The sequence below is a fragment of the Charadrius vociferus genome, unplaced genomic scaffold (assembly GCF_000708025.1).
Source record: "Charadrius vociferus isolate BGI_N301 unplaced genomic scaffold, ASM70802v2 scaffold23, whole genome shotgun sequence".
In the NCBI taxonomy this organism is placed as follows: Eukaryota; Metazoa; Chordata; class Aves; order Charadriiformes; family Charadriidae; genus Charadrius; species Charadrius vociferus.
Genome location: NW_009647676.1, coordinates 663,698 through 689,129, shown reverse-complemented (window position 1 = coordinate 689,129; position 25,432 = coordinate 663,698). Strand labels below are relative to the sequence as shown.

Genomic DNA, 25,432 nt, shown 5'->3' with positions numbered 1-25,432 from the left:
AATAATAATTTAAAAAAGTAAAAGCCTTGTTTAAGTTCTATTCCTCCTGAATTCATAATGAATGACATTAAAAAAAAAAAAAATTATTGGCTGAAAATCTCGCGATACTGCTTTGCAAGCTTCCTCAGAAAGTTTTGGCAATGATCTTAAATCCAATCATTAACATCCATTGTATCCTTCTAATCCTAAACATCATATGGAAGACATTAGAGAGTCATTGACACTAAGTATTCTCTGTGTTGCATGACCTCAGGACAACATGCCAGTTCCTTGAAACATGGCTTGGTTACAGAGTGCAAATGGGATCAAGCCATGTTTTAATCATGTTTCCAAGTTTCACTAGAGACGCAGCCTCTGCGAGGCTGCAAACTGGGGAAAAAAAAAAACAAAACCAACAAACCACTGATGTCGAAATTTGCTTCAGCTTTGCAGGCACTAGGCACACTGGGCTGCACAGAAATCATGCTGGTACCAAATACTCCAACAGGGTCATAGAATGGTTAGAGTTGGAAGAGACCTTAAAGATCATCGAGTTCCAACCCCCCTGCCATGGGCAGGGACACCTCCCACTAGACCAGGTTGCTCAAAGCCCCATCCAGCCTGGCCTTGAACACCTCCAGGGATGGGGCATCCACAGCTTCTCTGGGCAACCTGTGCCAGTGCCTCACCACCTGCACAGTAAATAATTTCTTCCTAGTATCTAAGCTATACCTACCCTCTTCCAGTTTAAAACTGTTACCCCTCATCCTATCGCTACACTTCCTGATAAAGAGCCCCTCCCCATCTTTTCTTTAGGCCCCCTTTAGGTACTGGAAGGCAGATTTTAGTAGTAAGTACTATATAATACAGATGTTAGTAATACACATGTAGGAGGTTATGTGTTAATATTGACACTAAGCAAAATACACCTTCTGAGACATGAAAAACAAATCCTGTGCAGCTAAGCCACAGGATACACCCTGTTTGAATGTATATATATACACACACACAAATGACATGCAAAAGAAAAAGCCCTCCTCACCATCTCTCTGGCCAGTACCGCCTTCTCCAGTCACCTCTGTGCTGCTCAGAGAGGTCTTTGCAGTGTGCAGGAGGCTCTCTCCGAGCGCCTGGCAACCCGCTCCCTGCTGCCACCGAGGGACCAGCAGCTGGGTGGTCTTGGGGGCACGATGGCCACCTTGTGAACAGCCACTGCCAGGCCTTGGGGCTGGTGACCAACCCCACACTGCAGAGCCCCAGCGTGCAGTCCCTGGAAGCAGAACATCTTAGAGACCCTCCACAAGCCAGGAGCAAATGCTCTCCCCGCACAGCACCTGTCGCAAGGGACAACAAGCCCGCAGGGGCTGCAATGGAGTTCTCCCCCAAATCCCAACACAAAGTCAAACAACGAATGACATCTGTCCTGTTGTCACACTGCCTGCCTTCCTCCGAGATTGGGGTGGTGGAGTACCAAACAAGATGTATGTATAAAGGGACTATGTATTTTCACATGAGGAATGCCAACTGAGATATGGTACTAACTACAGCAGTTGCCACGTGAAGAATTCCCTATGGCACCACCCAGGGCATCTGCAGAGAAACTATCACAGTCTAAAATTTGAAAACGCCAAACCACATGCTCTCTTTATAATACGTGCGTTTATTAAAAGCAAGGAAAAAAACAAAAAACACAACTGAAAAACAACAAACCATCCCGCATTTAATCCTTGATCCTTGCATACACAGCCTGAAAGACAGAAGGTCTGCATGCACTGGAGTCCAGACAATTTGCAAGTTTATAATTCTACTGAGAATTTTCAAAGATTCTGTATCTCCTTAACCTCAAAGGATCACTCAAGTATAAGCTAAGCCAGAAGTTATACCTCACTTTGGGCTGCATTTTCCTTTCTATACACATTTACCATTTCTAGTTTCCTTGCTCATAATTTATATAGCTGGTACACTTTGTGTTGTTTCTTTTTAAATCATATGCAAGCCCTCTATAGTCTCCTGCCTGACTCTTATTTTGAATGTACTCTCATGTAGCAGCCAAACACTCACGAAAAGCCCTGTAACACGTTCACTCGGTATTCCCTATAGATGAAAAACAGCCTTAGTAAAGAAAATTCAGTTATAAGCTGTTTAGTCAGAATTCTTTTCAAGAAGCCACTGTGTATTCATTACAAAAAATAGCATGACTCCTAAGAAACAACTAGTGTCATAATTCATTTGAAACTCCTATTCCCCCCCAAGCCTATGGGTGTTGCACATGGGATCCTACTACATTGAATCCACTCGGTTGTTCTCTATTATTTTTCATTCATGTATCAAATTAAATGCACTCAAGTCTAATGCCCATCTAAAGGCAATGCACTATGCCTTCAATTAAAACCATGGATTATAAATTTCATATTCAGGCTAACAACCTTGCAGGAAGTCAAACTCTTAGACCAAAAACTGACAAAACGACACTCACCTAAAGCAAAGCGAACTGTATTGCTGAGATGCTCAGAGAGATTTTCTCTCTTGAACTGTCAAAACTAAATTAGCAGAGGAGCTGTAGACTAAATTTAGACTCTCCAGGGCTGCATCCATCCATAACCTGGCCTTTTTGGCACATCGCTACTACAGCAGGCATTCAGAAAGCTCAGGGGACACTGCGCTTTGCTCGGCCTACTTAGCAGAGACAAAAACACATCTAAGACTCCCAAAGAATACAAACACTTTATGACTGAGCCAGCCTCTTCCTTTGCTGCTCCTCATCCTAGCAGCTCTGTTCCTCTAACTAGCAATTGGGGAATAGGCCGGTATTGCTACAGCATGTGAATTATCAAAGCTACTTCTCCACAGAAAATGAGAAAAAGAAGGTCTGATGGCTTTTTCTGTCTTTATTATGAACTGTCACGTTAAGCTTTAGGTATGCTCTGAATAAAGCCTTTAGTAAAGGCAGAATGTCGCATTATTCCTTCTTGCTTAAGCTCTGAACGTCTAAAATTATTGCTAGGTTAGCTGCAAAACGTGGGCACCCGTGAGGTCTCACGGCTAGGTGCTGAACATGAGCATATGCCACATCTAGGTGGCTCATGCCTCCTAAAAGTAACGCCTTCGAGCTTTTAATTCAGACTTAGGATCCCCTCCCCTCCTCTACCCTGCTTTTTTTGGGCCTTGCATCTAGCTTTTTCTATTGCGTCTTACTAAGTAAAATGAACAAGAACTGAATAGTCATATAATAGCATGACAAATCGTAATGCTTTTTTCTAAAAAAAGATGTCCATACAATTTTAAAGTAGGTTATAAAAATTCAGTTACAGTGGCTCTGCAGCTCTCTGTTAATGCTGCGAAATGCTTCATAGTTGTAAAGAGTTTCCCCACATATTCCTTCTCTTTGAAGTCCTGGAGAAATGCTCATTTTTTTGGAAACTAATGTTAAACTGTATGAAAGCTGCCAATGCTTCAAGGAACATCAGCCAAAGGAATGCCAGAATGAATGAGTTAGATCAGCCGTTCTCAAACTACTACCATAGTTGCTGGTGCTCTGCCTGGTAGTTGGCTGGTTATTTGTGCTACTGCTCCCCTAGTTTCCATCCTGTAAACTACACTAGAAGTACACTAAATAAACTATACGTACATTAAATAAACTACTTGGTGTTTACAGGGTAAGCTATATTAACTACAGAAAGATTCCCAGAGCTTCTTGTCCATCTGGCTTCAGTCTCTACACGTGCATGTCTTGCATGTGCGAAACGGACTATTCAGTCCCAAATGGAAAGGACCTATTCCATAAGAATACTGTGCTCTAGTGTCTGCACTAATCTAGCAGAGTTTAGATTCATCAGTTCAGAGAGGAAAGTCCTCCGGACCACAGGAAGGACTGCACTAGAATGCTTCTTCAGATAAGGAACTATTAAAGCCCCTTCTGGGATTGTAATGAACATTAACACAAAAATAAGACTGTGCAATTACCCAGCTCGACTAGCAAACCAAATGGGGAAATTCAAGTTTACAGCTTTGACCTGTTAAGATATAGTGTAAAAGCATGAGGTAACAATAGCGATCAATACAATCCAGGAAGTTCTAAAGGAAGAGAAAAATTTAATTTTATACGGGATGGAGTAAGAGCTGTAATAAGACGACACTTTTTCAGTTTTTCCCTTGTGGTGCGTCCCAAAATCCTCACTGGAGGTCACAGAAAAAGTTGTATAAGCAGCTGTGCAATGAAATGGGACAGTGGGTTTGTGACAGTTTCCACGCTTTTCTCCCGCCTGCCAGCTGAAGTCTCTCAATCCGATTTTTTAAAATATCTTTAACTCATTGTATCCTGCATAACCAAAATTTTCTTAGATCACCTCTCCCCTATTTTAGGAAAGGGTTTTGTCTTTGTCTTCTTTTGTGAGCCCCCACACATTTAACTTGATGGAGAGAATTCACTTCAAAAGCTTCCTTTCAACTATTTATGAGCATATAAATAGCTATGCAGGAACAAGTCAATAAATTGTCTAGTATGCTTCCTGTTTCAAACAATGGCAAACCTTGGGTATTTTGGGATGAAAATGACCATTTTCTTGTATCTTTCTGTCTCCTTATAAGTGTGCACGCGTGTGTATATCTATATATATATCTATCTATATATAGCGACACCTGTATTTACACACATGTGCACATGCATCCTCACATGAATATTTCCTTGATGTATAAATCACCAAAAGAAAATACTTAGGCTAACTTCCGGACATGTAAATCTAACAACAGCTAAATATAACATTTCAATTTCAAGTTTAATAACTGTTAAAAAGGTTATTTCCCACATTCTATGTCTTTAGTTTAGTTTATATTAGTTACTTACATGCACTTTAACCTGCACTTTTTCAACCTCAATTTTACAGTCACTGTGCAAGCCTGCAAGCATACATGCCCACTTCTGCAGCTGAGATTTGTTTTTTAAATTTTGAAGAGTAGGCTATGAGGCTGTCATCCTCAAAGTATTTTCTGTACCTTTCAGGGAACGTCTCTGAGACAGAAGATTTACCCAGAATGGCAGGTAGATTCAAATATATGAATATAAGGCCCCATTTATGCATTTCAGCTGGACCAGTAAATAGCTGAAATGTGGTAATGTGGTTTCAGTTCTATGTACTTAGACCATTGTCTTCATAAGTAAGATATTCCCAGCATGTCAGTTGTCTGGAAGTAGCGATCTAAGTTAGATCTCCTCCAACACAAACATCTTCAAATTTAAAAATCACAGTAGGAAATCAGAAAGAATCACTCCCCAGGGGCATCTGTATTCTCAGTGAAACATCAGCCTTTGTCTGTGTCATTTCTAGTCATCATCTAGTTACAGACTCTGTTGTTTAACGCGTATCTTGTAGCTGCCACTCTGACTAACCAAAATGTCCAAAGTATCTTAACCATCACCCTTTTTTCAGGGCTCATTACCAAATTTACTTACAACAAGATTTCAGTTACATTTAAAGACAAACAGGCAGATTTTCCTGACAAACTTCTAAAGCCCTCACAGCAGCTAAAGGCTCATTTCCTCAAATCCATTTTTTCCTTCACAGTCACACTTGTGCTCTTTTCCTGCAAACATCAGCAGGGATTTGAGGACCCTTACCAGGAAGGAAAAGGTGCTGGAGAATTTTGTTCACCCAGGGTGTGGGTTGTCTATTTGTCTGTTTTTCAGCTGTGTCCACTCTCCATTTGAAAAGATACCACCTGGGTAGCTTTAAAACAAAAAAGCTTATCACTATATTCTTTTCTCGCTTAGTCAACCCTTTTATTACCGTGTATCTTCTGCTACATTTGTCCCGTTCGCCTCTGCATTTGTTATGCTTTCTCAAGGCACCTTATCTTTCCATGATTAACACGAACAACAAAAATGCTTCCTTTGCACATATATTAGTCTCTTTTCTCAGAGTAACTGTTTTATGTCAAAGTTAAAAGTTATCTATTTTCAACACATCAGACTTTTAAAGTGGTTTTAAAATAAACATTTGTAGGGCATGCTTTCTTACCTGAACAGAGTTGTTCGACTTTTGTGTAGTTTAAAGCTAATATATCATTAACCCATGCGATGATGTCATGTCTGCTCATAGTCTCTTGGGTTATAGAGGTAGAGTACACGTTGACCGCCATTCCCCAACTAGGAAAAAAAGGATAAAAAAATATTTTTGACATCTTGATGATTGTTTTCTGAATACAATGAATTTACTCCTTGTTTGAAAAAAGAAGGAAGAGCTGCATCACTGCACAACCTTCTCTTAGTCATTGAGAAAGGAAGCTTAATTTTTATGCTTTGATGATACACGACCTCCTCAATGTCCGCTTGGAATTTATGAGCATATTTCTCTGGCTGTCACTGTGAACTTAAACATACAAACTTACAGCATTCTGCTTCATGCTAATAAGGTACAGGAAAAAAAAGAATGAGACGTAGCCTAAAGACAACCAGATAGGATCAGAGACCTGGGATTTTGTCACATAGTGCTGCAAAAATAGTGTGATCTGACATCTATCTGTCTTTGCCACTGCAGGGTAATCAGACTGCCTAAACCAGTATTTAATTTTCAGACAACTTCTAGAAGATGTAGTTGTTCTACTTACTCAACTACTGATTTCTTACTGGGACAGGGGCCTTTTGGATCATTAATTCAGTTCCTAACAGTCACAGAGTGAATACCAGATAATATATTTTATCAATATACCAACCTCTATCTTGAAAGTAACTGAGAGACGCACTCCCAACTGTGTGGTTAGAAAGCTGCTGCAGAACCCAATTCCTCTAAATCATTAGGAACATTTCCTCTCAGCTTAAACCCATTTGTTCTTCTGCCAACACCATCCTCCAACTCTAATGGCTTTTTCTTCCCCAGAGCTGACTTAATAATGCGTTAGGGACAGTACTCAAGAGTCTGTCCCAGCGCCCAGGTAGGTTAGATTAAACAAATCAATCCTTTGAGTCTCTTATAAAGTCAGATCCTCACTTACTGGCCATGGCAGCAGTCTTCCTTGAACACAGCCAAACAGCTTCAGACTGTGTTCAAATAACATTTCACCAAGACCCTGGAAAATGGCACTCTGAGCTGAAATTTTTCATAGCCACAGCATCTTAAACAGGTCCTTCTAGTTAGCTAAGGTCCTTTACTGCAAGGAGGTCTAATTCATAGTAGCTTTTATCATCAGTCCCCAAGTGCGTCAACTGGAAACGCATTCTACTCAATTTTATTCCCTGTTATTCTACATTAGTCACACCTTTCTGTTGCGAGACATTGCCAATAGAAGAGACAAGCACATTCAAGCTTATCTCATAAATAGTTTCAAAGAGCAGAGTCAAATTCATTCACGAAAACAGTAAATAATATTCCCAAGACTAGCAGACTTCAGGAAGTCCGCTAGTAACAATCTGAGTATCAGATGTCTCAAAAATGATCAAATAGTCAAAGTTGAGCTATTATTCTTGGAAAGAAAGGGTTTGGTAGGGACTGCACACTTTTGTCTCTAGTGACACCTTGTAGCTAACACTTAACTGGCTAGCTTTGGTGCCAGTCCTGCCACCTCAGCCTTGGACCTCAACCTTCTCGCCCAGTGAAAGAGAGCAGGATCTCCTCTCTGGGATCTGAGGTCTGCATGGACTATTTTCATTGACAATTTGCAAAGATGTTAACTGTTTGAAGCTTGATAGACAATTCTGCAGAGAACACAAAGACTGCAGGTTAATTCCATCAATTTTTTAAGTGTGCTGGAGAAACCCAGATAAAAAGTGTAAAAAACCCACCAGCATGAAACTTGACACAGTAACACGTAAGTGTGTAAATATGTACAGCAGGGAATGTATTTAAAATACAAGATGACAAAGTTCATAATACAGGTCACCTTCTATGAAACAAATTTCACAAACACAGATGATCAGTCAAATCATCCCCATCTACTGATGTTAAGATCCAAAACATAAAATATCCAGATTTGCCTGATGAGAAGGAAAAAAATTAAGCAAAAAGTAGGCTCAAAAAAATTCATGCTCTGATAGTCAGGCTGCTACTGCCAGCAATTCATTCAGGCTGCCCCTCTACCCACTTCTGTATGAGCACCTCCGAAGTATGGAAGAAATCAGCCTGTCCTCAGCCTGTTCAGTTCTTCCTTGCAGGCTCCCAGATAGCACAGCTGATTGCATGAACATAGCACTATATTCACTGTAACAGTTAGCAAAGGTCATTTTCTTGGCACACGCTAAGTGCTTGGATTGAAACAAGCGCTAGGAACAAAGTTTTAGAAATAGGGAGTGTCCTTTTACTCTTGAAACCACACCATAATGGCTAACCCTGAAAGCTTAGCTTCTACATGAGGATGGAAGGCGCTAAGCCCAGCACAAAGGCAAACAGCACCTTTGTTACTAATGGCATCTGAAGTTTAAACCATCACTGTTAGCATGGCTTTTACTTTATTATTCCTAGGCTTTTCATATCGATAAGAAACTAACAGAAAGATACTACCACTGTCACTATTGAACTAACGTGTTCAGTATTGTTTGTAAGATCAGTTCAAGTAACAGCTTAATAGTGACTTTATTATTCACTTCAGATTCAGAATAGCGAGTTTAATATTAAACCAAGAGACCAATATGGAACATTCCACTCCTAAAGGAGCTAAAGATATTTAGATGCTAACATTTGAAGTAAAGCTACTCTGATTTGCAATTGCCACTACTTCATCCAAATTTTAATTGCCCTCTCGAGGCCAGGCAGAACTCAGAACAACCATCAACTACCTGTAGTGAAAGCAGGAAGTCTACTCTGTTAAAAAGATCAAGAAAATCCACACACAGGAAGGAAGCAGAAATTCCCTCATCATCTTCTTCCAAAAGCCACTGCAAAGACAAATACCTATCCTTCTGCAAGCAACAGGAGAGCAAACAACCTCTTTTGCTGCACTGTAAGGGATGGAGAAGTCTACTTCAGGAAACAGTGAGTAAATGAATAACCTTGAGTTTTACAATGATACCCTGAAGGATATCTGTAATATAACTTACGCTGTGTCTGCACATGAATTATGGTCTATGGGTCGAATGAAAGTTCAGGCTATTTGGTAGAGACAATAGCTTCACATTCACACACACAGATAAGCACGAGGGTGTATCAATACAATTTTAAACAAGTGTATGCAAAATGAATCAGAATTTCTGTTTAAAAAAAAAGAAAAAAACACAACAATGTGCCATTGCCATTTATTCTCAGTGACTTGTTAACATATGCCTGAATCCTCCATGGCCTCTTCTCTCGAAAGAGTTAACCGTATCTTTGCATCTCTCGAAAGAGTTCACTGTGTCTTTGCTTCTTCTGTCCCCCACCCTCCTAATGGTTACATTTTAAGTAAACTCAGCTGGGAAAAGCTTCCTTTACAGTAAGCATTTTCTAATTTGGTGCTCAGATACACACATATCCTGTTTGCCACACAGACAGACTTTGATAATAATAAAAAAAACCAACAACCACCCAAAAAAGAGAAGGAAAAAGAGCAGCCAGGCGTGGGTAGGGGAGCTGCCATGATTGGCCACAGACAAGAACCCCTGCGCTCGACATCCACAGCTGGGCCCGAGTTTTCTCCAGGACCCAGTTCCCCATGTGCTGAACTGCTTTGGAAAATGCGATCCAGATTCAAAACACATATTAATAAACATCTGTGAGGAAACACAAGAGAACAGCTGGACAGGTGGAGACTCGCAGGCTGTACTCTGTGAACGGCCAAGTAGCTAACAACTTACTTGTATGTCCTAATGCACTACTCATTCTCAGTAACGTTATTTACATTTTCGACTTATTAGGCTTTCCCTTGTTTAGGCTGAAGGCTCTCAAGCATAAGGCTGCAAAGAGGCTTATACAAGCCTGAAAATCAGCATCTACCTCACCGAGACCCTTAAGCTTCCACCTTCCGTAGAGATGCCTGGCGATCCTACAGCAACTATAAGCAGATTGAAGATAGCACATCACATCCCCCACCTCTGGCTGTTACAGTTCTGCCTAAACACAAAGGCCTCTGCCTTGTTTTACTTATAAGAAAGTGAGATTCAAATCCCCAATAAATACGAATAAGCCATAGGAGAGGCTTCAGATATTAATCCAGGCCATTTCAGAAAAACACTTGACATGTGCACAGCTAAGCACCCCAGACCTGAGTCCAGAGCATTACTTAGGTGCTGAAAATCGCGTATATGCTTAATCAGTTTCCCCAATCAGAAATATACTGGCTCAGCGTGTCCAGTGGCAAACGTTACACCCAAAGGAGTATTAATTTTTTAAGGCATTACATGCGGCACTGAACGCTCAGCCATTAGGCATTTTCCACTGCTCTTGCTACAGATAACTGCAGCTGTTACAAGGTGTTATCCAGCTGTGTTTAAGGACAGTTTTGCAAGAGGCTTATTTTTTTTTCCGGGGAGAAACTAACAGTTGTTGACAGCAGAAGCTGCATTACGCCAAACCAGTAATAACGGCAAGAGTGGGAGGATTACAGCAATGAATCTATCTGCAGTGTAAAAACTCATGGCACATGCCACCACCACCACCTCTGAACTGTCAAGGTTTCCCTGGTTTGTACAATTAGGCACGGTATGACGTTAAGTTTTTAAATGCAGTAGAAAGCCTGTGCGACAATACAAAGGGGGGCCTTCTGGAAGCTGGCACCTGATAGCATCAGGATAAATACTGCCAGTAAAACAAAAGATCTCGCACCAAAAATTACTGAAGCAGAAGATAGAGCAGAAAGGCTAAGACGTAGCTGAGAGAGACTGCTGTAGCTCCTGTTGGAAAGGCTTTCTAGATGTAAGCTACTGCAAAACAAAATTCCTTGAAGGAAGAACCCTGCCAGCCTCAGTGGCCGCGTCCCTGTAGAAGGCAAATTCATCCTTTCCCATCATCCTGAGACGGCAGGTGATTCGCAGCTGGACCTTGCCAGCTTCTTTAACATTCGCTGCATGCAGCCCTGCCACAGCCATTAGAGGCCAGTTATGCTGGAAGCTGTCTTTACCAAAAGAGGTCCTGAGGACAGAAAAATAACACAAAGAGCCCCAGCACAGCTCTGACACTACTGCTCTTACCCACCCTTTTGACTTACGCTGTACTCCCGCAGGAAACTCAACGGCCACGGCCGGAGCCCTCCCATCAGCGCACTGCAACTAAAGCAGTATTGGCAGCAAGCAACATAAAGCCTCTATCTAGTCAGAAACTCAAATGGTTCAGGATTAATCACAATGAGGCATTGCCATAGAAAAAAGAAGAAAAGGAGAAAAGAATCCTGTGGTCGTAATACTGGGAGAAATTCACACCTTTTAAAATGCTGAATGTCAAATCTCTTGTGCATTGTCCTCATGTTTCTAAATGGCCCTGAATCGTTAAAAATCTTTTATTATCCATGTATCTCATTCACTTCTGAATGCCATTTTAGCTCACAAGGTGGATCTGACTTGGAAGACCTAAAATGATTTGTGAAGCATGCTACAGAGTCTAGACAATACAGAGGCAATCCATGTACAGTTTGATTGCTTGAATGTTGCAGGATTACCATTTAACACAGCAAACAGCATATTTTCTATTGTTCTCATCGCAGTTCCCCGTTTCAATGCAAGTGAGTTTAGAGTACTAGAGATTTACTTTGATTGGATTAAGGCATGTTTTAGGTTTTTGTTCTTTTAAAGTGGAGGCTGCCTGCCAACCCTGGGATGTTCTGACCTACATAAATGTTTATGATGGGTCTCAAAGACTGGTTTAGACCCAAAGCTGAGTAACTTATAAAAACTGGTGGTTAGTTCTGTTTTGTGGTACACACAACTTTAAAAAAATTAAAAAAATAAACCAGAAAGCGTATTATCTGTGAGGCAAAATATACTGGCTCTTTTCCAGACATTCAGTTCCCCCAAATCTGAAAAACACAATCAAAAGTATTCAAACAATATCCATAGTTTGAGCCAAACCCTCTGAGATGGCCTAATAACTAGCAATGCATTACACTGTCTACTGCATACTTTTTACAAAATAGTTTTAAGTTTATTCACTAAGCAGTTATGAAATTAGGGTAGATGACTGAAATCAGAAGAACAGTTATAAATTCCAAGAAAATGATGTAGTAGTGCTTGGAATATTTTAGGGCACCTGAGGGGGACAAGCCACATTCACTGACTCGCTTGAACTTCCTTTTTTTTTTTTTTTTTTTATCTGTCAGCCACATTTGCATAGCATAAGTAAGATTCTTTCATTTCTCCAACTACCTTCTCATTCCTTCATTCCTCCTGCCACCTCTGAAACTGTATGGCAATATAATACATAACACCATGTCTCCACAGCAATACTAACGCATTTTTTTTCTTCAGGGTTCACCTTTGCCTCTGAAAGTACAATGTGACATTAACACTGAACTACATGGTATCTGAATTGCAGCTGAAAGTATTTGCATATCCTGAAAGGCTCCTTATCAACTTCTGTAAGTAAACAAATCTCAACTAAAAAAAAATACTTTCTTGACAAAGGACAGGGGTTCAAGAAAGGCAGACATCAACAGCTTGCACAAGATGGGAGCAATCCAGACTCTTTGGCCGCCCCCATTTCCACAATGGTACATTTGCTCTAGTTAGGAGTGAGCCACAGCAGTGCACAGCACCCTCACGCTGCACCTTAGTCCAACAAAGCAATAGCAGCGCTTGGTGCCGCACAGGCACTCGTTAACATGGGGAAAGGACGCACAAATTTCAGTATAAAATGAATGTTACTACAAATTAAGAAGGCCTTTTATTAATGGAGAACCACAAAAGCCTTTGAAGTGGGCTGAATGAGAGGAACATAAGTATGGCAAGGCTGCAACGTTAAAAAAAAAATAAACTGCTTTTACTTACAGTTATTACCCTCCCCCTTCCTCCTCTCAACTCAAGATCTTAAGCTTGAATTGCTGCTCTGATGCCCTGAAGACATTCAACATGTAAAATGTTCACAATAGACACTGGCAACTAGTCTACCTTTCACAACAGGCAAGGGGATTGTGGGAAGAAAGAAAGAAAAAAAAAGGTTGATTCAGAGAAAGATAATTCTCAGCCTTATGTTATATAGTAAACGCAAGTCAATTAGAAACACCTACACTTCAGAAAACAGAAGAGGATCTATGGCCATTCTGTAATTAGAAAACCTTCAAAAAGCTGATGAATAAACCCAACATCTAATCTTCTGTGAAACAAAGTCTCAATTCACCAAATAAAACATGGGAGCTTTAATTCTCCTTTTATTAATTTTTTTTTTCTCTTATGGAAAAATAACAGATTACTAAGCATACATGCAGACATCACTAAAGGATTTCTAAGAGGTTAAAAATGTGCCGTAAAGCAAGGTAACAGCAGTGCTGAGTACACTCATCGTGATGGAAAAGGATACCTTGAAAGGCAGCATGTTTTAGCAAGCCTCAGTTCCTGGCCTGCGTTCTGCAAATAACAGGGGAAACTCCTATCTTTTTGCTCCCGCTAGATGATGGATGAGTAGTTGTATTTTGAGACGGTAGATTCCTAAGTGCTTTAGCAAATGCAGATTTACTGGAAAATGAAGACAGCAGCTGAGGAGAGCTTGTCCCCAAAGCCACTGCCCACCTGAGCGCAGCAAGCGAACTCCCAGGCAAAATGATATGGATACACACACGCACTTGAGTGCCTACACCAGGGAAACATCTGCCCCCGATGAGGACGGGATAAAAATAATCAGAAACCCCGATGAAGAAAAACCAACGCTGCCGGGAGCCCGAGGCGCTATGTTGGAGGCATAACCCACCGGCACAGCAGCCACGCTGCAGCCCAGCAGCAGCTCCGGCAGGGCAGGCAGCCCCCAGCTCACCACTCCTGCCATTTCCGCCTTTTAAGTCCAGAAAACACTGTGGGCAGGCTCGGGAGTTTAAGCAGGGACGAGATCCAACTAGCTAGAGTCAGATGAAGTCACCAAATGAATTTAGTTTTGACCTATCCAGGGTTTTGCTGCCCCCCCACCCCCTTCCCCTCCCTGACGTGTACACATTCGGAGGCGAAAGGCTAAAGTAACACCCGGGTTCACTCCAAGCATAACGTAATGGCAAATGAGATTTTTTGTAATACTATATAGCCCTCCTGATGGGGGGGCCTGAGCAGCCTCCAAGCGCCTCACGCCCCCACCCAGAGCCAGGCAGTGACTCAGCAGGAGATGGGCATTCAGCATCCAGGGGTGTCAGAGGAGGACAGGTCTGGGAAGAAGGGAAAAGGGGAGGATTAAACAAGGGGAAAGGCAACGCCTTTCTCCTAACACGTAGCTGCCGGTTATTAACAGGAGGCTGCAGTACACTTCATAAAGCCTGGTTGTCCCAGGCATGCGAAGTTAACCCGGAGAGCACTCTCATGGGAAAGGTCTTGCGCTAGCTAAAGAGGGACTACAATGCACCTTTTCTACTCGCAAATGATGCAATATGATACAGAGAACAAGGACTTTGTCATGCATCAACTTTTCTGTCTTTTACATAGAGAACAAATGTAAATACACACCGATTTATGCATCACAACATTTATTCTAACCTTAATAAACACATGTTAGAATCATGGAATATCCACAGTTGGAAGGGACTCATGGAGAGTCATTTAGTCCAACTCCCCGTTACTCCAGACAGTGAGGCCCTTCAAAGGTGGCCTCCTTCTAAGTAGGCATTCTGAAGGCATGTGGTGTGACACCTGGAAAAGGAGGAGAAACAGCACAGCGACTGCCCACGCAACCATCCCAGGACCCACGGGTAGAGGTGCCGGAGCACAGCCTGCACAACAGAGCCACCGAGCTGCCAGGCAGGCAGCCACCCCAGCTCCATCCCTGAAGCAGTCATCGTGGCATGAAGGTGACTACGCTGAGCAGGGGTATAAGATGACGACGATGTTTATTTTAAGCCACCTTTACCCTGAGGTTGTAAACAAGCATGTGACAACAGATGAAGCAACAGGCAACCGTGATAGCTGCTTTCACGGGTGCATCACTCTCTAAAACACAGCTGTGTGTTTTTTGTAGCATAAAATATTAAGCTCTAGTATGGTTGTCCAGGGTTCCCTTTGCTACCCCAGCTCTGCTGCCATTTGGGGTTCACAGGAGAAGGGCCAGGCTTTCTGCTGGGTACGCAGGGGCACTCAGTGTGCAGGTTTCTAGGACCAAGCTCCAGGAGACATCTGCCACCTGAGCCACATGTAAATCCCCTGCCAGCACTGCCACTGCAGACCACTGGGCCAACACACTACATAGCTTTTTACTAGGCTCTGAGTTCAACCTCTCTCCCACTCCCCCCTCCACCCACTGGTGAAAGCTAGACTAAAAACAATAATAATAAAAAAAAATCTCAGAGATTTGACATCTCCAATGTTGCTGAAAGAGGCCCAAATAAATACCCCTATCTTTGGCTTGTACAAACTCCCCACAAATCATTATTAATATTATACAGATTTCAAGTGTTAACGCTACCAGCCACGACACTTAATTTTGGGTTTGGATACCAAAGCAACTTGACCTCTTCCCTCATTCTCATGAGTTAATACTATAACAAAGAAGGAGACACTCTGAAATTATTCTGGTGCTCAAGATATTACGAGTAAATGCCTTGCACTTAAGAATTAATCCTACCAAGGACTATCTAGGAGAGGGATGAACTTATAAGTGCAATTGCTTAACTGCTAAATTAATTTTGGAGCAACTAAAACTAGAATTCACTAATGGAGTAAATTGCCCTTTATGAACATGCTAGCTGAACCATCTGTGATTTATGTAACATATTATTCTCCCAGTGTGCCAGTAACCACAAACTTATTTTACCATTGTTGCACTACCAACGCAGTTGCTGAGACTACCAGTATCAAGTAAAGCTTCCTCCAAACTGATTTTTTTTTTTTTTTCCAACCATGTTGGTCTTTGAAAGTCTGTGAAGTCAGAGTCTTCTTTTGGCTTTTAGCTTTTAAAATCTCCTGCCTATCTGAAGGGGGGATTCCCCGAAGCTTTGTTTTCCCCAATAATGTTCTTTAGATGGTGCTTACCCCTTTGATGCAACTGTGATTGTAAAAACAGAATTACTGGCAGTTACAACAGTCTTTATCTACGAGCCCCAGTAAAGCCTTGTACCTCAAGCTAAGAGAAGCATAGATGTCCTGTTGAATAGGATTTGACCTCCTTTCATGGAATATCTTGAGGTGAATTCCTAAACTGTATTGCTTCCAGCTGGCAAACGGAGACATTACCAAGTTCAACTCCCACAATAAACAAGGAAAAAGAAAAGTTTATTGCTTGAATTACCTTCGACTACATATAAATGCAGTAAAGAAGGTAATAACCTGTGCTGCAATGTATTTAGTTTCTTCAACCCTCTGAATGTTGCTATAGGTCATGCGACAAGACAGTTCTGCACCACTCCCTGTAAAAGCACATCAAACTAAGCACATATCTGACAGTAAGAGCTGTGCTTATAGTTAAACATTTTCTGCAGATTAAATTTATCAATAATGTTAATATTTTCTGCATGAAAAAATACACAATCCATTAAAAGCAGAGGGAGTAATTTATCAGCTTTTAACTTCAAGACAATCTTTAATTGCAATTTATATAATTAATTTTATGACAAAGCAAAACTACCCCTTTGCTCTACTGTGTGTCAATGAGCTTTTGGTCATCCCTGGGTACTAAATTGCAGAAGTTGCTCCCAGTGGTTTAGAGAATGCAATATGAAGTAATTAACGCACTACAGCTGCAGCTTTTGCAACAATTAAGCTAGAAAACAGTTGAAATTGATGCAGTCTCAGTTCAACTGCATACACACATTTTTCTTTTCCATTTGAAACACTTGATTATAAGATGATTTCACCTTGGTGGCAGTACTAAATTTGTTACGATATGACATTCCTTTCACTTTTAAAGTGCTTGATTTCATGACATTGATTTGTGTGCTGTTTTGAACTCGAGAGCTGTTTATGCCTATTAGAGTTACAAAATAGGATCATAAAGTGACTTGGGTCAGCGGAGTACTCCAGAGATATCTGCTCCAACCTCCTGTTCGCAGCAGAGCCAGGAAGAGAAGGCTGCTGATGGTCCCACCTAGCTGAGTTTTGAGTCTCTCCAAGGACAGATATTCCACAGCCTCTCCGGGTAACCTCTTCCAGTGTCTGACCGTCCCCACTGTGAAAACTTTTCTCCCGATATCTGAGCTATTTCTACTGTTGCAGCTGCTGACTGCCATTGCCCCTCATCCTCTCCTCGTGCACCCCAGAGAAGAACCTGGCTCCATCTTCTGTGCACCCCCTGCCATTAGGCAGCTAAAGACTGCAATGAGATCTTCCCCTCCCCTGAGCTCTCTTCTCCACGCTGACCAAACCCAGCTCGCATGCTCCAGCCCCCTGACCACCCTGGTGGCCCTCCACCCCACTCACTTCAGTATGTCACTGTCTTTCTCAAATCAGAGAGGCCAAATTCAGACACGGTATGCGAGATGTGGTCTCAGAAGCACCAGAGGGGAATAATCACTTCTGCGGAGTTGCTGGCTAGACGCCTGCTAATGCAGCCCAGCACGGGGTTGGCTGCCTTCCCTGCAAGAGCACACTGCTGACTCATGTTTGTCTTGTTCACCAGCACCACCAGGTCCATATTGTATAGCACTTCAGGAACAATTAGAGATGGAGTGCTTAAGGTGGCAGTGGAAAGAACCACCTCACCGTATTAAAAATAGAGCTGCTTAAGAGACAAGGCAGTTCTACAGCATCCCTGTTGATGTTATACTCATTTTACACTTGGGGACCACAGATTAAAAGTGTCCATTGGAGAGCCAAACTTCTGCAGGCAGAAATATATATTAAAAAAAAGAAAATCTTCCTTTTGCCTCCTTGAGTTTGACAACTGACACGATGTGAATGTGTTGACTGAAAACAGTGTTTTCAGATCCTGATACAGAATTTACATCTTGCGTAACTTTAAAACATTAATATGGGCAAGGAGTGATATGGACCCTAAACAATAATTCAGTAAAATATCATAACCACCATTCTGCATAACAGGGTTTTCAACAGAACAGCTATTTACATGTGAACGTTGTCCTTTTAAGAAAATGTATCCCTTCTACTCAACCAATTACCATTTCGCTGCCTCCATGTCCCACTCCTACACACCATAGTCTTTCTGTATATGAAAGCTCCTGCAGGACTTTCATATCACTGGGTTATGTGCTCCGCTTCCATACAAACAATGACTCACAGACTGTATAGTTATTTTAATAAGCTATGATTTGTATAACAGTGAATCCATAAGGAAAGCAAATGCATATTCTACTTCAAATATTTCAGTGCTTCCTATTCATGGTATTACTGGACTAGCTCCACAGAGATTAACCTTAAGAAGCGAAGCATAACAACCATGTAAGATTTGCCTAAAATGAATTTTCATTCCCCCAAAATTGTTTAATACATATTGCCAGAAAGCCTTTCTGAGCATCAACACTGCATTCCAGAGTGACAGGCAAGAATTTGCATTCATGTGCATCTCTGAATAATTACAGCTGCTTGGGTAGGAAATCTGTACGGTACTAAGGCACTCTGCTGTAGGGGGGATATTCACTGGAGTTACTCCTAAAAGACAGGACTGAAGTCCACAGATCTCACTAACTAGCTCTCAGGGTTCCAAATTGCCAAGAAACATAATACTGAAAATTAAACCTCTGAAACAATACACACAACCATATGGAAAAACAGGAACATATACCATCGCTTTACCCTATACCATTAGAGCAAAATAAGCTATTCCTTTACTCTGTCAGCTGCCACACTGCAGAAGGGCCCAGTTTTTACACAGAAGAAATCCCAAACAAACTCCAAACTGAGAATTTTTCAGTTTGCGTAGCTTGTTTAAATATATTTCCAGGCCACTCTAAGTTTCTATTTAAATTCCCATGAGGTCACACCAACATTTCTGTCCTTGGCCCTCCACATGCGCAGGATCCAGATTCACAGGCTCCATCTTCCACCACCTCACTCATATTTCGTACCCCTTCCCTTTCCTGGTCAACATACATAAGCGATGTAAGGCAGCAAGACCAGAAGATCAAGACCACAACCTGCATGGCATATTCCTCTCCAGGCAGAACAATCTGGCACAGTTGTAGGATTTCCTACGGAAGCTACATCCTTAAGTCTGTACTCGCTGATGAATGTTTACATTTCCTGTTTGGATAGCATAGCAAAAAAACAGATTTAACACAAAAGCACCCTTCACTAAGCATGGGGCTCTATGGGAAACAAGAAATAATTTCAGAATGGTTAAGATGAGCCATTTAATGAGCATGCTTTCAGTATACAGTCTTCTCTATCAAATATTTAACAACTTGGTATACCACCAGAAAACTAGACAAACTTCTGTCAAAATATTACAGGCAAGATTTTAATTTTAAATTAAATATGCAATAGCATGAAGACAACAGAATTGCATTACAAATTAAAAAAAGCCACCACTCTTAAAAACCCAACAGTTAAATGCATGTTCGGTAAACTTTTATGGCTGATACTCCCCTTCCCCTCCCACCTTACTGTAATGAAACAATATGAAGAAGATGCTTTATCGGTGAGTCAGGCAGCAGAGATCTGAGCAAGACCCAAACAGCTATGCAGTGCTCAGCTAACACCATCCATAGAAGACACGCGGATGTTTTCCATTTACATTCCCTAGCGCTGATACTGGAAGCAAGCGATCAGTGCCGCTAGTTGGAGGCCAGGATTCAGCGGGCGAGGAGGCAGCGGTTATCCGAATGCTGTGCCGGTGCAGCGCGAGTCTTGCCACCACGCTTACGCTGCGCTACAGCCTTCGTGCCATCCCGCGCAGTGGTTTGCGTGATTGAGAACAGATGTGGCGAGACCACTCGTTTTCAATTATCAAACAAAGGCTGAAAATTGCATCTCCAAAACGAAAAGGCTGGCACACGATTTATCTTCCTCCTTACCAAGCCTTTGCTATAATTAGCTTTGGGCATGAGGAAGGAGAAAAGACTGTGAAATTAAACTAACCTCCCCCCCACAAGCCCCAAAGCCAAAACCTCTGAAGATATTTTTAAAGAGTCACTCATTCAAATGACAAGGCTTGAAATGTAGACCTACTACACTTATTTTTTCTTACTGCCTCCCAAAACAAGCTTTATATCTCAAAAGGTTAGTCCAGGTATGTCACCTGGGAGAACATTCCTGTGGTCCAGCCTGCCCGTCATGAGGTAGCTGCACCTTCCTAAAACTACCCATTCGTGCAGCAAAGGAAAAAACCTCAAAGAAATAGCTTTAATCAGGCTCTCTTGGTCCACAGCCCCACCTCCAAGTCACTTTTCCTTCACAACATAGCATCAGTGCCTGTTTTCCAGGGTTGCTAGATTGAAAAAAAAAAAAAAAAACAAAAACAAAAACAACAAACAAACCACTTAGGCAGAAGCCAAAATGTCGATTTCTAAAAGTGACAGCATCAGGTTCAGTTCTCGCATATCCTAAACTCACTCTTTTTTGTTAGTGTGCCAGCAACACAGTGCTGTTGCTATGCAGCTCAACAAGGTAGTTTAAAAAAAACCCTATACCACGTAACAAAAAAAACAGAATGCAGCCTCCCACCCACAGGATGTTTCCGAAATGCACAGAGGCTGGGTGCAAGCGAGGTGTACTCAGACCTTTTCGGCAAGAGTGCTTGGGTGCAAGTGGAGAAGATGACGCTGTCTGAAAGTTACTTTCATTTCCTTACACAAACTGGGTTGTCTGTGGAGTGTTGTTTTCTTCTTTTCCCCCTCCATAAAGCTACCTCTCTCTTAGCCCCTGATTTTAAGAATCAGACTCAACTCCCAAAATATTAAGAAGATACTTCCTTCAAGTAAGATCTAAATCCAGGTCAAGAGAGGTAGCCCGATAATGCAGGGCTGGACTATCTAGGCTTCAAACCACCAATGCAGTATTGAGCAGAGTCATCAAAACCCTCCAAGACATTTACACGCACTCACATGTGATTCCAAATAACTTTCGAACAGTTTCACCCTGTACTTTTTGAGAGCTGGACCGGCCCAGAAGAAGGTACTCACCAAAACAGCTCTCCCTAGGCAGAGTACTTCCTAATCAAAAAATAAGATTAAAGAAGAGCAGCAGCGTCAGGAAGCCAGCTTTATGAAAGTGAAAGAAGAGAAAATAGAGGGTACCTTAAGCCCCCAGGAACCAAGGAAAGATTTCTGCATGGTACCTCTTATGCTGGCTAATAGCTGCTGGCTGTCAGTCATCAGGATGGTCTTCTCTTGGATAGCTAGTAACTATCTTATTGCAATCCACATGCTTGACAGACAAGGGGGTTATCACAAACACCGCTGTTAGGAAAGCTCAAGCCAAATTTATAGGGTGTGTTTTAACGGTGGGGGTTTTTTGTTGTTGTTTTTTGTTTGGTTTGTTTAGGGGTTTTTTTGTAACAAACATTTATTATCGCCTTTCTCCTGCTTCCAGTGAAACCTAGGACAAAATTCTCATAATCTGCAACAGGAGCAGTTAGGCCAAGAGGAAACGCCTCTGGAAATAATGTTTCAGTTACTAATACATGTGGTATCATTTGCTTTGACCAGCATTTACAGTTTCAGAGGATGAAGACAGTCATGCCCCCCTGTATGATAAAGTGAGAAGACAACTCACTGCTTTTAGTCTGTATCTTCCTCCCAGCAAGAAAAGTTCGGATCTCAGTCTATTAATTTTAACAACACAAATGATCTTTCTTTTTTTTTTTTTTACTTCAGTAGAATTACCTGCTTACCATATTCAATGGAACCTAATTTTAGAGCAAGAAATGCCTTCTGTCCAGAGTAAGGCAAAACAGTAAGTGTCCCCCGCTTTGTACCCTGAGTAAAGCTGCACACGTGTGAAAGGCACCGAGTCGCCAGCGACAGTGGCAGGGACACGTCCTGCCGAGGGAAGGATGCTCCCTGCCACCTGGGGCCAGCCTGCATCCGGCAATTCATCAGAAATTGGGAAGGCAAAGACCAAAACAGGTTTCGTTATAACGTAAATCTCAACTTTCAGCATGGAAGTTCTCCACTCCCACGGCAGTAAACTACAACAGCCAGATACGCGCTGTAACACTCCACGGTATTTCAGTAGCGGGTAAGGAAATCACCGCTTCCACCCAGCTTTCATTATTAGGCACCTCACCATTGCACATCGTCAGCTTAATGATTTCTAAAAGCAAGACAACACTTAGGAAAACGAAATATTTAAAACAGATACCATTAGAAAGGTACATACTCATAAGATAGGAAAGTTGTTTGCAGGATTTTTTTTTTGTTTTAGTTTCTTTTAGCTTAGTGATTTGAAGAAAAATAACCAGGAAATTAACCTCTTCCCCCTGCCTTTGTGAAAATTCTGGGTATAAAACTACATATAGCCAGTGTATGAAGGATCAGAAAACCATTTTTCTAGCAGCACACAGATAAACCAAAAGTTAGGTGTGGTATCCTGCAAAGGAGGGTACAACAGTTTGTGCCTTTTAGACTGGAGTGGTTTAGGCTAGGTATACCATTCAAACCTGGAAATATTCAAACTCTTTGTACAGCCAGCTTTTAAAAACACAATGAGCTGATCAACCACACAAGATGCCTAGAGTCTGGCAAAAAAGCACTGCAGACATGCCCTGATTAAAAAAAAAAATATCTCCACACAGCTGTTGATTTGTTTTCTCATTGAATTTTTTCAATCTTCTTTGAACATAGAAGTAAAACTGTAATTGAATGTAATGCCATTCTCAGAAATGAGCCCAAATCTATTTTGGACCAACAAAATGACACTTCAGTTCCAACGAAATTTTAAAGCCAGTCTCCTGATCCAGAGCACCTGAAACAGCATTTCACTAGAGAAATACAGATTGATTAGAGGAGGTGGTTTTTTTTTTTTTTTTTACTCTGAAAGGTAACATCTCTCGGTGACTAAATTTTATGCCAAAGTGCCTGGTTTTCATTTACCAGCTAAGTGGTGCTGGATGGGAAACTTAACACCTCAGGCCTGTATGTCCCTGTCTGCAAAATATAATATGTCCTTTGGAAGACTTGGGAAAACTATTTGTGGCTTCGCATACAGAGCACATGGTTGGGACTCATGTGGTACAGGTTCAATTTCCTGCTGCATCCTTAACTCTGTGGATAACTCAGGGCAACTGCTTTCACATCAGCTTCCTAGTCTGCAAAACAGTATAAACTTCACCTGGTTTTAAATCTGCTTTGGGAGCTGGATATCAAATCTTTGGTAGGAACTGGTATTTGAAACAGTAAAGCTTTTTTTTTTTTTTCTTTTTAGGCCTGAGAATATCTAAACAAGAACGTCTAAACTGGTAAACGCCAATTTATTCTGATCAACACTAATTTTTACGAAACACATACATTAAAAGTAAAAATGAGAAAACATTTCTGATATTACAGGAGAGAGAAGTGAAAAGCAAGTACTGAACCTCTCTATATATAGTAGGTGCAGTTTAACTTAAGAACAAAGCTGCACTATGCAGAAGTGTATTGCGAGCAAAGTACGTACTTCTAGATCTGTGCAACTGCTGATCTGATGTCATGCTTCAGGCTGTGTTTAATGACATATTTATTCCATATTTCTAGATGCAGATGGAACAAACCAGCCCAACAATCAGAGGCATAACAACTTGATGTGTCATATGGTGAAGTTGTACAGGCTGCTCCATAAGCCTGCTCCAAAGTCAGCATGGCACCAACAGTCCAGCGTGACAGCAGGCACAATCCTGATGGTATTAATCTGCTTTATTTAGCGATCTTCTGCTCCAACTCAAACCTAGCAAGGACCAAACAAGCCTAGCTATTAAATATTTTTGTGGACGTTAAAAGCACATTATATTCCAGTATCAAGGAGAAGTTTCACTAGTTTTCACATTTTCTTTAAGGTTTCTTTCTGTTATGGTTGATATTTACTTCACAAAGTACTTAGAGCTACAGATAAACCCAAATCATTCTCACAGCTGGAGAAAGGGGGAAATCAACAGATGTAGGTGCCATGACTCTGTAGATCAGGGTAGGTTTCCACAAGGAAAAGAGAACCAAAATAGGATTCTCCAGTAGAGATTTTATTTGTGTATTAAAGGTCTATTTCTGAAACAAAAATTTGATCGGATTATTTGTTTACTGCCCCAAAATAACATGTAACCTTAGCATTAGTAGTTCTGCACTCCTCTATATTGCTCTAGATATGGATACAAATGGATACAAAGCTCTACAAGACTAAGGAATACTCCTCTGGAGGAAAGGCTATGCAGATGCAGAATAACTTCATAGTTTCTGGAAAACCGGACAAGCAGTATAATAATTTCTGTCATCATGTGCTTAACACAGCAGCCTCACAAAATGTCTTTTCTAGACATAGTTCAATGTATGATATGACAGGCAGAGGGACAAGGAAACTGACTTGTTGATGGCCGCAGAAAATTACAGGCAAACATATTACCAAAGAATAATGGAGAACCCCATTCAACAGAGGTTTTCCAAAGAACCCTTCTGAAGGAAAGCAGTGAGACAGCAATCAGTAGCACTTATGATACATGTCAGAATAACTAAAGATAGATGCATGATAATTCATTTCAAATCTATTCCATATTTCTGCTTAGGTGCATGATGAAAATACAGCTTTCCTCTAAACCAGAATCTTGTACTGCTCAGCTGATATTCAGATACAGCGAAGTGAGAGCTCTGATCTTTCTGCAAGTAGAAATAGGTCTTTACAAAAGCAATGTTGCTACTTAGTGCTGAAGGTGTGCATGGGGGCTGCAGTACACAAAGTATCAACAGATTCAGAGGGAGGGACAGCCTAAATTTCGTGGTATTCAAACAAACCGCACACTTGGGTCTACCACGCGTTTCACGATCACCCATCAGCGTGCGATCAACAATGAGATTCACTGTTAAGGTTATTAATGGTCAGCTACGCCGGTAGCAGCTCTGTTATTCCTCAGCAGAAGAAAAAAAAAAAAAAAGGGGGACTCTCTTCAGACAAACAAGCCAAGTCATCCACATTTGTTTTCATCTAATCGAGCATACAACTCGCCACTTTAGTCAGATATTTGAAAGCAGCATCATTTCCTGCGGGTTGAAAAATCAGCTTTAAGGGGCGTGTTCTCTGCAGAGGCATTGCTTGCTGTCATCCAGGCAGGATTTAAAATAACTGTATATTAACATAAGGGGAGCTACCGGCCGTATTATCACCCCTCGAGTCGGCAGCAAGGAGCACATAAAAACCAGTTGCGTTCCGGGCTGCGCCGCGACCCTTATCAAACAATGCAAACAATTTTAATGAGCTTATCTGCCGGAACATATTGTCAGAGATGTTAATGCAGAAGCGCTGCCAGCAGCGCATGCCAAGCGATTCATCAAAAATGCCTACAACTGCGACAAAGGACGTGCCCCC

At 41.5% G+C, this 25,432-nt stretch overlaps 1 protein-coding gene across 1 annotated transcript in view; it reads right to left on the bottom strand.

Annotated features, from left to right (window-relative positions):
- Nucleotides 1-25,432, bottom strand: part of MAPRE2 (microtubule-associated protein, RP/EB family, member 2) — a 74,034-nt gene that overhangs the window by 31,735 nt on the left and 16,867 nt on the right. Inside the window, exon 2 of the mRNA XM_009881117.1 lies at nt 5,994-6,121. Within this exon, the coding sequence (XP_009879419.1) occupies nt 5,994-6,114 (121 nt within the window). The 5' untranslated portion in view covers nt 6,115-6,121. The remainder of the gene's footprint in view (nt 1-5,993; nt 6,122-25,432) is intronic.